The 15,305-nt window shown below is 42.1% G+C and overlaps 1 protein-coding gene across 5 annotated transcripts in view; it reads right to left on the bottom strand.

Moving 5' to 3' along the window:
- Positions 1–15,201, bottom strand: part of TAF1 (TATA-box binding protein associated factor 1) — a 33,521-nt gene extending 18,320 nt beyond the window's left edge. For 2 of the 5 annotated variants that reach the window (XM_082062049.1, XM_082062047.1), the window contains exons 1-17: positions 15,070–15,201; positions 14,068–14,185; positions 13,356–13,472; positions 12,270–12,389; positions 11,608–11,681; positions 9,324–9,542; positions 8,665–8,886; positions 8,286–8,487; positions 6,911–7,027; positions 6,338–6,505; positions 4,675–4,802; positions 4,449–4,556; positions 3,532–3,705; positions 3,264–3,437; positions 3,073–3,177; positions 1,475–1,675; positions 452–593 (exon numbers count right to left, since the gene is read on the bottom strand). In XM_082062049.1, coding sequence (XP_081918175.1) covers positions 452–593; positions 1,475–1,675; positions 3,073–3,177; positions 3,264–3,437; positions 3,532–3,705; positions 4,449–4,556; positions 4,675–4,802; positions 6,338–6,505; positions 6,911–7,027; positions 8,286–8,487; positions 8,665–8,886; positions 9,324–9,542; positions 11,608–11,681; positions 12,270–12,389; positions 13,356–13,472; positions 14,068–14,185; positions 15,070–15,195 — 2,515 coding nt within the window. In that variant the 5' untranslated portion in view covers positions 15,196–15,201. Of the gene's footprint in view, positions 1–451; positions 594–1,474; positions 1,676–3,072; positions 3,178–3,263; positions 3,438–3,531; positions 3,706–4,448; positions 4,557–4,674; positions 4,803–6,337; positions 6,506–6,910; positions 7,028–8,285; positions 8,488–8,664; positions 8,887–9,022; positions 9,299–9,323; positions 9,543–11,607; positions 11,850–12,269; positions 12,390–13,355; positions 13,473–14,067; positions 14,186–15,069 lie in introns of those variants that run through there. The other 3 variants (XM_082062046.1, XM_082062045.1, XM_082062048.1) reach the window with 2 other exon arrangements.
- Between the last annotated feature and the right edge of the window lie 104 nt (positions 15,202–15,305).

Here is a 15,305-nt window from a genome sequence, read left to right on the forward strand (position 1 = left end):
CCCTGTGGTTGTATTACAACCTGTTTATCATTCTGCACACACAAAAATCAGAACTCAGGCTCTCAGAGCACTATGGGACTCATGAAGATGGGACAAGCTTCTACTGGCACGCAGCTGCTTGAAAAACACAACACAGCCATACACAGATGGGAGGAAATGTCTATGTGTTGGTGTTGGACATTGTTACTTATGAGTAAACCACTGTCCGAAGAGTTATAAAAAAGAAAATATGCCCCAACTGTAGTTATTTATCACCATCAAGCACACTTGTGCCAAAAGAAAGCGCACATTCATAAAAATTAGAAAAAAAAAAAATCAGATTACATTTCAGTTCTTCAAATAGACATTTTCAAAACCGGTTTACGAGGAGGAAATGCTGTATCCTCCTGCTCTCTTGGAAACTCCAAGAGCAGCAAAGAATAGCTGACCAATACATAAAACCTTTAGATACCTGTGCGCTTGAAATCAGCACAAAGCTTTAGCCGCTTTCGGATGCTACTCTCTGAGTGCGAGGGAAAGGCCTTCTTGATGTCCTCCATGCGAATTCTCCGAGGACGGTCTCTGCTTTTCCAGAAGAGGCGATAAATAAAAACCTACAAAATATGACTCATTTGTGATGTCCGAAGAAAAAATACAGCAAACCTCCAAAGACAATATAGACAGTGCTGTTTCTAGTGACTGCTTCAGACTTCCTACTTAAAACCCATTTCTTCTTATACATTTACTTACTAACTTTTCCAAGCCACATGTCTGCTTCAGGTTCAGGTATTTTTGAGAATGAGATGTGGAAAAATATTTGCCTAGAAATTTTGTATTATCATATTAGAAATGTTCAAGCTTTGGCACAGAAACTTGAACTGCAGATACCTCTTGAATTATGATTTTGAATTAAACTGACAGTAAATTTCTAGAAATTTTCTCCAAAATCTAAATTTGGGGATATTTATTTGAATGGTCTGTGACAGTTCCAAAGCTTAATTGCCTTAAGATGTAAGAAATAAAAAAAGACCTATCAAGCAACTCTAAGTCTGTGCTCTGTAATAGGACTGTGATAAGATCCCTTAATTGCCTCTTAGTAAAACCCACGTAACTGTCATTTTATACAGCACAACCACTTCAAAGTTCATTCTAATTTATTCAGTTTCCTACACTTTTATATAACCTTATAATCTTTTATTTTGGCTAATAAAAAGCCTCCACCATATACTTATCAGTTAGGATGCAAGTAAACAGAAGCAGCATGCTTTAAATCATTAGTTAACTGACAACCAAAGTGGGCTGTATGGTTAACATCCAAATCTTGTAATGTTCTCATCTCACAACAAAATAAAAAAACACAAAACAAAACAAAAAAGAGGAGCCATAGCATGGCAATGAACCTCTCAAACCAGGGCTGTCCACGCCAGGCCCGTGCCTATGCCACAGGCTTTCTCCAAAGACCCCTCAGATCCCCAAATTGTCTCTCATCACATACCTGCAGAAAATCTCTGATGTGGGTGTTAGCTCGTTTAGAGTTGGGACCAGGTACTTCATAAAGCGGGCACTCCTGACCAACTACAAAAATATCCACTAATTCTCGAACATAATAGCCTTGTCGTGTCCGGATGATCAGGAAATCTGTTTCAGGCATCTTATGCAAATAGATAGGGGCCCGGAAAAGGTTGTTTTCAAATGCCTAATAAGAGAAACAAATCAAAGTTTGAAAGTCAGGTTCAGGTCAAGTCAGGTTGACCAAATTTTCTGTAACTTGATCTACAAAAAGATGTTAAAAAAAGCCCAGTCATTCCAATGGTACGCCATCATTTATATCCCAATGTATGTAGATGTGCAGCCAGAACATTCCTTGCTTATGCAGAGAATAACCAAGGATGAAGCACAAAAGCATAAGAAGCATAAGAAAACCTAGAACTAATGCAGAGAGTCTGAAAGGCTCTTTGGACTGACTTTTAAGGAGGTACTTTGAGAAGGGACAGAAAGAACAGATATGCAGAAGAACACTCTAGCCACAGAAACCAGCCTGGGACACAGAGTCTGGGAATGGGAGGAGGCAACAGAAGCAAGGGCTGAAGACTTTGCTCAGAGAAGGAGTAGTTTGTAAGAACCTTACCAGAAAAGCAGAGAGCGGCAGAGTTCAGCATTTAAAGGTAAGACAGTTTAAACCAGCACCAAGGAGGCACTAGACTGTGTGGAACTGGAACAACCATCCTCTTCTGTAAAGGGTTTTCTCCACCCGCAGGGCTTCCACAAGCCTTATCCATTGCTACTCTCTCACTACCATCATCCACATTGCAAAGTTTGCCCTGAGATGGCCCTGTCCTCACTTTAAACTCTCCAGAAGTCCTGTTTTATCAATTATGAAGTCCTCTCAGGCTTGAACAATTAGCACTGACAGTTCTGTGATTAATCTCCAATATCAACCTTCACCTTACTTTTTTCCTGTGGCACAGCATGGACGGAATTACTGCTGCAGCGAGAGCAGCTAGCATTAACTGAAATAGATTTATTTTTACATTTATTATGAATTTTGTAGCCAGGTGCTCTTTACAACATTCTTAATTCCTCTCCTCATGTCAACTGTATGTATTTCAACAACAGAAAAAGCCTCATAAAAGCAGAAGTCTATACACCTGACTAGTAACTGGCACCTACCAGATAACTATTCTCAGAAAGTACACAGAAGGTTTTGTTCACACATCCTGGACTGTTATAAATCCATGGTTTTTACCCCCTGCTACATCTGTTTACTGACCTCCCCAACATTCAGGCAGCTTTGGCCTTCCACTCAGTCCTTTCTCACAGTGTTTCTAATGCTATTACAAAGCAAAGTAGCAAAGACTCATTTCCTGTAATTCCTATCATTCCTACAATTTTGAAAAACATACAAGAGAGATATTTAAAAATAAAAAGGCAAGAACTGAATTATTATCAGTAAACAGACTTAAAATGGAAATTAAACTGAATCCATGTTTTTGGAAGTTGAGCATTATTTGTGACTCAATAAACAGAGCATGAAATATTCTGTCTATTACTCCATGTTCAGCTTTTCTGCCTTCTTATGTTTGCTTTTCTCACCTGCAGTAACTGGCCTGGATGCAGAGAACCCAGGAAGGGAGAAGTGTGGCAATAAACAGTCTCTCCATATTTACAGTCTGGAGCTCCCGGATCTTTGCCAGGTTTCTGCAACATGCAATGAAGGTGCAGTTAGCACTCAGTGAGAGGCAGAAGAAAAAATCACTGTTCAAAAGCAAAACATCTATACTTACCCTTTTGTAGTAATTTTTAATCTTTGTTGCCATGCCAACCTGCATCATTAAAGGGGCATTTTCCTCACTGTATTCAGCAAGGATGAGATCTCCGTCCTTGCCAGTCAGGTCCTGTGGTGTGCGCATGAAGAACATTTCACCCCCGCCAGAAGCCTGGCGCTCCTGCTCTCTCATCTGTGCCGGTGAAAAGCCGGTGTTAGGAAAACAGCACAAACAGATCTGCTGGGCAAACGGAGCCACAGCAGACATCAGATACAAATAACTGTACCTTGGCTTTCTTCTTTATGTGCTTCAGCAGAGGTTGCACAGCATGGGGCCCTGGCTGGGACAAGGCGCCAAAAGAGTATTTCTTCAGGGGAGGCCGATGAAATTGTCGGAGCTTCATAGGACCCATATGGGTGGGAAAGAATGGCTGGCGAAGTTCCACTGCTGGGATGGAGTGCTAACACAGGAACAAAATGTGTGTTAAGAATGACACATCATCTCAAAGCCAAGATTTTGACAGAAAGTGCTTAGGTCCATATATAGATCTTTCTGTACAGAGACTATTTTAATTTTACTATTTCAAACAGTACCCAATGAGAGAAGTTTTTTCTTATCTAGGACCATACAAAGCCATTATCCCTGTCAGTAGGATAGAAGTGCATTTGGAATCACATACATTTTTGCCATTACAGAAGAGGCTGGAATGAGACAAGATTTTAGAAGCGATCAGTGAATACCACAATGAAGGAGGAAAAAAATATCACCTCTTCACCTAGGTTTAGTGGGCAGTAGCTCAAATTCAGCATTACTCAAATTATTTTTATAATATCCAGATTAAAACACACACTCGTAGCAGAACTACAGCCTCACCTCTTGACTATCTGCACCACTTTCCCCGACACACTTCTGCTTCAGAAAAAGTACTACAGAGAGAGACACCAAACAAAAGCATGGCAAGTACGATACAGGAAGATCTATTATACCATCCAAACATCAGTGTTATGAGGCAATCAAGACAGGTTAGTTCAAAATCCTTTCTAATAATTTTAATTAAAAAATTTTAAATTTCTTTCATGAACACTTAACTGACCTGCTGTAATCTAAATTCTGTTTTTATACAAATCCTAAAACATACCCTCAGCTAGAAGCCTCCTACCAAGACACTATCTCTCACTCTGCAGCAAACACTGCTGTGACTACCTGAATGATGTTGCCTCCAAAGGTTCCTCGAAGTCCTTGCTGTTTGGGGTAGTAAAACTCATCATTGGAGAGGTTCCAAGGATCCTTCACCTCTGGCTGAGACATGTTCTAGTTCAATTTTAAACAGAGAGAGAAAGGTGTCAAAAAAAAAAAAAAAAAAACCACACAAAAAACAACTAACTTCCACATCATTCCCAACCTGCAAGGTGCTAAAGCTTACGCTGACCTGCTGTGGTTCTTCCTTGATGACACCTGTTTTTCCCAACAGGATTCGACTCTTCTTTAAAGAAGATTCTTTCTTGTTCTCCTTGGATGGAGAGTTCAAAGTCATTTCTTCCTTTTCATCAGGAATTTCTAAAAACACAAACAATCACACCATAGGACACGTCCCAGGGTTCCCTTTTCTGCACCGTAACCTCCCACTCAGCTGCAGCTTGGTTCACACATTTTGGCCTTTTTGTTCAGTTTCTGGGGTGACTGTCCTCCCTCTACACTCCTCTCCCTTTTCCTCCATACAGGTTAATATGAAAGAAGCTCAACAGACACAGGAAAGCTTAAATCTCTACCTTGCCTTCCTCAGCAGTGACTAGGTGTGAGTGGGAGGGTGACCGTGGGGACCACTTGGGGTATCCACTACTCAACATAAAAATTACTAATAATCTAATTGATGAAAGTACAAGAAGTAGCACCTGTTCTGCCAAAGCTATTCTAAAGAGTTGAGAGTTCAGGCAACAGGAGTGCCAGTACTGCTTCCCAACTGCATCCTTTTCTTCCCCACATATAGACAACACAAGTGTCTGAATTTAAAGATAATATGGACCTGAACCCAAAAGGGATTCCCAAATAATCCCAGGAAATTAGTACAAATTTTAAAAGTTAGCAATGTGTGAAGCACACATTCTCCAAGTAAGGTTTTCACACACAAAGGAGGACCTAGTGACATAAGCTTGGTAAATGCTGTATCAACTTCATGCACAGATCTCACGTTTCTCTATATAAAATAAAAATGGGTTCACCTTTGTCACTACTTATATAAACATTGGCAATTTTGTGGTGTATTTCAGACTTAGAAAGAAAATACTGTGAGTCTGCTTGTCTTTACTTTAACCAAGCTACAATTAAGAGTGATTTTCAAGGTTGCTGGCTAATACCAAAACATTCCCATCAATACATACAGAAATTATTAAAACTGACCCACTTTCCTGAGGAAGCAAATGCAATCCAAGCCTTATAAAAGTGTAGCATTAGGCTGCTTGAAGATTACCAACACACAGATGTAAGAGGAAGCGGTGAATTTAGTGGCCCCATGGAAGACAAAAGTCTCTCCAGCTTGTAGCAATGTAAGCAGGGACTACATTCAAATCAAACTCCAGGAATAGTAAGTTTGCAGCAGCAACAAAAATGCTGACAGGTATTATGCAAAGTCCCTGCTCCCATGTGTCACTGCTGTAGCCTGAAAGAGGCTTAAGGAATCTGCTGCTTCAGGCTTTGAATACAAACCATGCTGAGAACAGCACGGGCTTCTTTCTGGTTTACTTCCCTACCTTTCCTCTTCAAACCAACATGCATGCAAGTAAAATTAAGACAGTTGCTTCTAAACACATGAAGAGTCAGATTAATTATATTAAATTTAAGTTTCAGGACATTAAATTTTACTCTCCTGTTACTGCTTTTAACTTGGGAGCTGAGAGTACATACCATACCATTAGAGTTATTAGTGTTGCCACCTTCTGCTTAGGCCTTTGATTACTTGCAAATTATCTTCAAAAGGCAGAAAAAAGAAAGGTCCCAGTCCATTTACTTCCATTACAGTGTGAGCAGAAATCCTTGCTTCCGTTTCCACTTGTCTTTTCCCATTTGAGTAAAATTTCTGGATGCCATAAACATACCTAGAATTATGTTTTCATCATTTGGATCGAGTGTTAAGACAGGAGGAACCAAGTAGGTTTCCATTGCTTGATCATCCCAGATGATATTGTCTTCCCAACGACCATATACTAACTCTTCATTATCAATTGGGAAAATAGAGTACCAGGGCTTGTCTTCATCCAGGGAAACTGCAACAACCATAAGGCACAATCCTTAACAGTTTTATACACTACCTTGGCAGAAAACCCCTTCAGAGCTCATCCCCATATCCTGTTCCCTCAACCTTCCACATCTTTCAGGGCTTTCTGAGGCAGGACTTCTAAAAGGCAAAAGAAAACTCATCCCGGAAGCACACAGGAAGCAGAGCCCCAAGTCTCAGATTTACCAATGCTTAGAGATTTTGTTCAACTGAAACACAGAGACCCACCAAGAAATAAATAAGGCCTCTAACAGGTTTTAAAGCAAACAAGTATCTCTTTTCTGTACACCTTGTTGCCAAAAAAAGGACCCTGCTACTACACAGAACACAAGTCTATACAGAAACATGTGTCACATATATCTACTCATAGGCCAGAGACTGACATCCCCATTACCTTGCTGTTCAGGGGCCTGCTTTTCTTTGCCCTTTGCTATACCGAGCACTCCTGCTACACTTGGTTTCTGAGCTAGTGGAATTGGTGGATTGAGCAAAGAGCCACTGCGGTTCAAACCTAGAGAAAAGAAAAACAAAAGTAAGGTTAGTTTGAGTGGGAGGGTTCGGGGGCATTGTGCTGCCTTAAATCAGGACTTGGAGGTTGCACAGAGAGGGATTTCCGGCCTGAACCAGGGTGGACCAACTGCTCATGTCACGGAGAGTGTCGTGTGTCATTAGTACAGGTAAGACTTACAAAAACATGTTCACCCGCAGCTTGCTGCTGGAGTCTGCAGCCTCTTTGAAGTTATGTTTGGTTTGCTTTGCATACACTGCTTGGCAATGCATTGGTGCATTTCTGTATAGTCCCTATAAAAGTGAGAGGCCTTAAGCAGAGACCTGCAGTTGACAGAACAGTTGGTCTGGCCTCCAGCAGCTTCCTGTCTTATGTCAAACTGTCATAAAAAAAAAGGATGGCCAAGAAGAGCTCAAGGGATCCTTGTGTGGATGCAGCTTCTCCCAGGGCAGACCAACTCACCTATGCTCACCTTTCACTTATGTCACTTAAGTTAATGCTTTTGGAAGGCGTAAGACCTAACACGTGATCAGACCAACCACTTTTAATGTGCTACTATAGCTTTTGATTGGGACTCAAACACAGTGAGCCAAGGTCTGGATAGCCCGGGCATAACTGTGCTGAAATCAAAATTATTACAAAAAGCTATTTCCAATTTACCTGTCCAACTCCTCAGAGTGTGCTGTACTCATAGCTTAACAGTAAAGGATTGACAGTAGTAATCAATAAAGATCTGGCATTCCCATTAGTCTTTCCTTGTAAAAGCAGGAAAAAATGCCTAACAGATGATAAACATTCGTCCTACACAAGCAATTTAAATTTAAAATGCATCTGCATCTAAAAGAAGTCTGAGGCTTGCAAGAATTGTTACTTCCTATCTAGGAGAAAAGATTACCATTATCAGTTCAGGAGAAACTTCAGACTTTTACACAATTCTTCCAACCAAAAAAACCAAAACATATAAAGAAGATTCCATTGGCCTATAAACAGCAGACATCCTAAGTGCAACACTGCTTGATACTAATGTAGATGGCTAGCATTTGGTATTCCACATAGAGAGAAGAAAGCCGCAGTATTTTCTTTAACAGAAGGGACCTACTTCTGTTTTCAGAAAGAAAGCATCTCAAAATTCTCAACAGAGCTGTGATTTTGCCAAAAAACATTCCCTGACATGAAGAATTATGTTTTGTATTTGAGATGAAAGCATGCAATGAGTCAGCTCAACTACAGCAAGTACGATTCCTATCAGACCACTGATTACCTTGTTGGGCATTGTATGCAGTAGCATTTCTAGTCATGCTGGATGGCAGCCAGCCTGCCAAACTTGCCCGCTGTGTCTTCGTCCCTTTGTGCTTGACATCTTCTCCATTCCAGATAACATCATCCTCCCATTGGAGCTGCGTCACCATAAGGAAGTGCTCATCAGCCAGCAGATCATCCTTCTCATCCATCGACCCTTCATCCTGGAAGGAAAGAATAGTTGCTTGAAGACCTGCATTGACTTTACACTTTCAAACTAAATGAGGAAAATTAAAAGACTCGTTTTGCATGGTGCACAATCATGCACTGGCTCATCACCAAGCTCTCATTGTACAGCAATCCCCAAATCTCCACACCTTCCCTAACAGTTCCCCTCTCACCGCCTCATCCGTGTGTCCTTTAATCTCCTGCTCTTCCTTCTTCTCTTTCAGCTTGAAACCATAATCAAATCCACTGCCATCTTCAGGGATCCCCAGCATATCATACCAGAGCTGTGCTGGTCCGTAGCGCCATTCTGCCACTTTAGGCTTCGTATCTGTCACTTTGTCTATATCACCAGTTGACTGGGAAAATTTGGATTCCACTGGTGCCATCATGGTAATCTGGAGCACAGCAAAGGAGGGAATGGTTACACTGATGCTCTACCCTAAGCGTCAGTAAGAGGTTTCTTCCTTCCGAGTTTCCCAGCTTATTCTCAGAGAAGAAAAGTGTTTCTAAGAAGTGCTTTTCCATACTTACTAGCTGCCTTAAGAATGTTCTGCAATTAGCCTTCCAAGAACACAGAGATTTCTTCGTCATACAAAGAAGATAAGCTCTCCTATTGATCCTGTACCACGGACGCAGCCTTCTCAGCAAGAAGCAACCACCTGAAGTCACTGACTAGTACCTGGAGAAGAGCTTCTGCACAGCTGGAACACAGGCCAACCCTGTCCTCCAGTTTTATTTTGGAGGAAAATCTTTTTACTCTAAAAGTTTCTGTCAAATTCACTACTACCCCCAGTGCTAGCCGGCGACCCTCTCTAAGTCTCAGATATCCCACCTCATCATCTGAAAGGCACTGCTCAGGAGGGGGAGGAGCAGCAAACTCATATTCCCAAGGAGATTTTCCTTCCATTCCACTCTCAACTACAACTTCACCCTCCTTTATCTGCACTTCTTGTGCCAACTCCCGATGTTTCTTCTTGCGTTTCCTTCGGGCACTACGCCAAACGGATGGAATGTTCTTTCCAGGGCCAAAGAGACGCAGGAAACGCAGCACCTAGAATAGTAAAAAAACAAGACAGTCAGAGAGGAAAAAAAAAACCCACTCTGGAATGCTTGTCTGTCTTTCCCTCACCTGAAAAGCAGTAATGAAGAGAGGACTCTGAAATTCAGAAGCCTGGCCTGTACTACAATCCCAACCACTGATGCAATCAATCAACAATCTCTCGGTTATACCTGGAAAAAAGTTTCTGAACCGTCTGTTTGATGACTCCTTCCTTTTCAAAATGATTTATTCCTCATTTCAGACACAAAGAAACTCAGGGGGAAGAACGATTGCCTTTACATATTGGACATATGATAAGACACCACCTGGAAATAACTGTTTTCATTTTGAACAATCCACAACTTTCAGAAAGACACGTGGAGACTGGAGTTGATAGAATTATTAGCAGAAGAGATAAAGCTAGAAGACACATAAATTACAGATTCCTTAAGCAAACAAATAAAAATAAATACCATGGTCCAGAAATAATACACTCATTTTTATTTCCATCATAACCAGTTCCCCTACATGCATACTGCCCATCTCCAAAACCTGCACTAATGCGAATGATAAACTTTCTCTTCTGTTTCTTCTATGATTATGATTGCTGTTTTTCAAGTACTGACAATTGTTTCTTCACAGCACTCTTGTAAAGAGGGAAAGCATTATTCCAAATTAACTGACAGATTTAGGAAACAGGAATTAGAACCAAAGACTTGTAAAAAGACATCCTATTAATGTTCTCAACCTGTTATGCCAATCACCAAATGAAATAAGGTTTGTATGACCACTCTGTCCACCTCTGTCCACATCCATGTAATCCTTCTTCCCAAATTTCCCCCAGATTACTTCCGAACCCTTTAGCCAGTTTCAATGACCTTTCACCAAGAGCAAAGGTCTCTGACATAGTTAGGCTGCTAACAGTTTAATGAAAACACAAAGTCTGCTTCTCCACATGCTATTCTAAGTCGTTTCAGCAAGAAAAACACTGCTACACTAACATAAGCATTCTCAGACACCAACAGGGAAATCTACAGGATTTCAGGCTTCAACAGCTCTAGCGCTCATGAATTAATTATGAGAAGTGCTCAGCATTAACAGCTTGCACTGGTTTCTGCACCCACCGGACATGTTCAACACCAAACCAGTCCCTGACGTTACATGTTGAGCACCAAAGAAATGAACACGCCAACTGATACAAAATACAGTAACACAGGAAACGCCAAATTTGCAAAAGTCAAGAGAGCACCCAGAAGGCTAACTTCTGTGCTAGAGCCTCCCCCCGAACTTCTAATAGACGTTAGCTAAATCATTAAAACATGACATTTAATTATGCAAATTGCTCATTTCCTTACACAAAGCCTGTGATGGAGGCACACACAAACCCAAGTTATCCTGACTCAAAACCATCTGTTTGGCAACTGTAAGTTCACATTTATTCCCCTTCCTCTCCCACATTTCCTCTTCTCTTGACAGTTTTAAAACTTTCAAAATAATTATTGAAAAACATCAACTACATTTGTTACTTGGGAGCATTTGGGAAAGTATTGTAATCAATTTGCTTTGTGCAAAAAAAGATCAACCAACTGGTTACTGAGCTAATTTCTGTTCCTTACTCAGAGCAGTTTTGGGGGAGGATTAAGTAAAGGAAACAGATCACAAATTGTTTCAAGAAGAGGACACCAAGTTTAGGACAGCATGAAAGGAGGAGCAAATATTTGCCAGAAAGCAGACATTAGCATTATGGTTTTTATTTATTTGGCAAAAGTATTCTCTACTATCTCAGAAAAACAATTTTCATAAATCAACAGGCCTGTGCTATGGTCTTCCAGAACAGCAAGACATTATTTCATACCTGGATTTATATGATGCCTTTCAAGAAGCTCCTGCAAATGGCAGGAAAAGCATTACATGTCACACAGTCTGGAAACAGCAGTACACAGGAACTACAGAAAGTATAGAGGTAAGCAAGAATATCTATGCGATTACTTACTACATACCCTTAGTACTACACGATTCATGTTTAGAGGGCTTACACGATACAGTTTCTGCCACTTCCACGTATCTCTTACAATACCTTGCCTGGTCGAAATTCCGGGAAGAGCTCTGTAACACTTGGCAACTGTTTGGTAGCATCTCGCTGCATGATTCCTGCAAGAGGAAGTGTGAGTTTGCCTTCCTTGGATTCTGCCTGCCTGGCTTCTTGAGGTCCCATCTCTGACTCAGAATCAGAGCTGCTGCTGAAATCCACCTTGTCGGAGGCAGCAGAGGAAGGAGCAATGATGGAGGGCAAAATGATACCGTCTCCATCTTCAGATACTACAACAGAACAAGCACCTTATAAACAAACAGGTTCCTTCCTGTACCCTAGTACAACCCGATAATGCCACATCTACCGTTTATACCAAGTTATGCAAAAATTAAGCCTCTGCAGGTGTTATGAGTACCATTCTGGTTTAACCTTTCATTCCAGGTGAATTTCCCAGCCACAACTGAGAGGATGAGATAAAAAAGCAGTTTCATTGTCAATATCACTATTTTAACAGCCACTGGAAATATTTCACCCTGCATTTCAGACAATCCTGTAATATTTAATATCAGGACAGAGACCTACCTTCAGATGTAGTTTGCAGATGGAATTTTGATGATGTGTGGTGCTTGGCGCAGAATGAACACAGCAGCGTGTGCTTCCTTCAGATATTCATATTGTCAGAGAAGAAGAAGAAAGTCCTCACTCACCAGTTGCAGCTGCATCCTTTTCATCTTCTTTCTTGCCAGGTACAGGAGGCGGTGGTGGTGGTGGCATCAACTTGGAATCAATGTCTTCACAGTCAGCATCATAATCGTCTTCATCTTCATCTAACCAGTCAGGAGACAAGATTGCATGTTTAGCAGACAGCAAAAGGGAACCAGGCACCCTTCCCATTTACACTCTCTCATAGGCATCCCAATCTGATGAGAAGACCATGTCTTCTCACTAGTAAGGAGGTCATTCTCATTTTGTAACTAGATGCAAAACTCTTACAAGTTCAGCTTCCTGCACAAACTCATTTGTACGAGTGGGAAGGAGGGAAAAAAGCAAACTGACAGAAAGATGACTGAAGCACTTAATATACATATTCTGGTATCACCTCTCCTTGTTCATCCCTTACAGAGCAAATAAAGCTGCTAAAGAAGTAAGAAAGATGTGGTTTAAAAGCCAAAATCAGCTTTACATCCCACTAACCACGGTACATCAATAGAAAGGTTAAGTGTAAGGCAGATTTAAGGAATATGTAAAGATTTAACACGTGCATGAGCAGCTACTGCAAGCGAAAAGCTGCATGTTTTTAAAATCTATTCTAGGCCAGACAGAGATCCCCGAGACTGACAAAAGAACCCAAGTGCCTTCTGCAGAAAGTCATTTCAGAAAAAGAATTTGAGGGTAAAACAGGAGCGAGATATTGAGACTGAAGTGACTCTCTAAGGCATCAGAACCTTATCTCGATCTCTGAGTATCCCCAAGAAGCACTGGGCCTCCTGCATAACCCTCCAGGTTAGAAATACGAGCAGGTATTGGATATTCTCTGCAGGGGATCCCAGAGAAAAAGGAGGATCCTGGTTTCTCTTCTGAGCATACCTTGACGCTAATGAGGAATTACTTCCTTAAAAAAAGGAAGCTATCAAGCAGTGGCTTCGTCCAGTGAACACAGTTTCACAAAAGCTTATAATGGGTTCTTGAAGCAAGGTATTAAAAGGCACAGAGTCACCTGTATAAGAGACCCTCAAGGCCCATTGCCCTAAAATACCTTCCACAGCTAGAGCTGTAACACCAAACCCACTTACCTGGCCTTCGAACAGGCTGCAGACTGCCCATGGCCTGCTTGTACCTACGACTCTCATCTTCTGCCACTTCATTAATATCTGAATAATCAACAGCATCTTCTGTGCTCTTAACCCAGCCTAGGAAAAAAAAGAAATCTAGTCACACAAAACTTTATCCTAATATATAATTCTAACTTCAGACTTCACTCTGTACAAATAAATCCTTTCTAATAATTCTTTTTCTTAGAGAAACAAAACCATCTGATTAACATCCCCCATCAGAGTATTCTTCTTCTCATTCCAGCCAAAAGCTCCAAGAGCTCTTAATTTCCCCTAAAGATTGGTAAGTAACCAACTTCAGCACAAGGAACACTTCCCACTTACTCAGTTAAACTGTTCAAGAAGCTCAGAAATGAAAGAGACATAATAATACTGTGCACTAAAGGGGAAGACACAGAATAAACTTATTTATGAGGGAGAAGAAACAAGTAAAAACAAAACAAAAAACACCTTATAAAAAAGGAAAAAGAACAAGTGCCAAAGTGACCAGAAGATAATATGGGATTCACTCTGGTAAGAAGGCAGCAAGGCCTTTGCCAGAGGGCCTCTGACTAGATAACATCACAATATTCCTTGCAGCTGCAGACAACGTGGGCTTGTTTCTTCCTCTCCAGCAAAAGCTCTGGTCCTGCAGCCCCTCTGTCCTTTCCCTGCAGGTCCCCCAGTGCCTCACCTTCCTCATCCAGGTGGGCTCCATCGGCCTCCGGGCTGTCCTCCTCACTGGCTGTGATCTCCGTGATCAGGTTGCCCAGTCCCAGCACACCCAGCCCAGCCAGGTGCTTCTTGGATTCCTGGAGAGACCAGAACCATGTTCCAGCTAGGGGTCTCCACCAGACATGCTGGGCTGAGCCCTCTGACCAGGCCCGTCCTGGATCCCACCCTGTCGTCACAGCTTAAAAAAATGAACCCTGTCTGCAATTGCTAACCTTAAGATACGTAAATCCTTTCATTTTTTTGGTTGGTCTGCTCATATAACAAAGAGTGACTTGCAAAACACTTGATCCTGAACTACAGACACTATGGACCTTGCAGTTTAGACCTTCTAAAGTGGCACAATTAGTTGAGTTTTGCTTTAACATGTATCTTGAGACTGTTGGATAAAGTGTCTTTTGGCAGAATGTTGTTCATTATACACTAAAAGGATTATGTAGCACAATATGCAAATATGTAACCAACTGGCTCTTTAGGGTGTGAACACAGCAATAAGGTTTTGTATATAATGCCTTTCACTTTTCTTGCTGGCGTGCTGGCTTTATTCCAGCATTGTTCAACTTTATAAATAAACATCTTAGAATCATAGAATCATTTTGGTTGGAAAAGAGCTTTAACATCAAGTCCAGCCGTTAACCCAACACTGTCAAGCCCACCCCTAACCCACGTCCCTCAGAACCTCATCTACGCGTCTTTTAAACCCCTCCAGGGATGGTGACTCCACCACTGCCCTGGGCAGCCTGTTCCAATGCCCAACAACCCTTTCCGTGAATAAATTTTTCCTAACACCCAATATAAACCTCCTCTGCTGCAACCTGAGGCCACATCTCGTCTGGGTGTCCTAGACTGGACTCATCTGTAGGCACACCGGGTAAAGAACCCTACCTGAGGAACAACAGCCCCACCGAAGCCGGCGGCACCGACACCCCCTCCCGCCCCTCAGCCCGGCCCGCCGCAGCCCTACCGTGTCGAGGACGCTGTCCCCCTCCAGCTGCCCCGCCTCATTGATGTTTCCGAAGAGGAAGCCGGCCAGCGAGAAGGGCTCGGCCCGCCCGCCATCCGCCTCCTCCTCGCTCTCCGAGTCCGACATCGCGGCGGGGCCCGCCCGGAAGCGGAAGCGCCAACCCGAAGGGAGCTGCCAGAAAGCCCCGCCCCGCCCCCCCGGCCGGCGAACAGCGCCCCCTGGCGGCCCGGCCCCGC

This window comes from Streptopelia decaocto, assembly GCF_964273445.1.
Source record: "Streptopelia decaocto genome assembly, chromosome: 10".
In the NCBI taxonomy this organism is placed as follows: Eukaryota; Metazoa; Chordata; class Aves; order Columbiformes; family Columbidae; genus Streptopelia; species Streptopelia decaocto.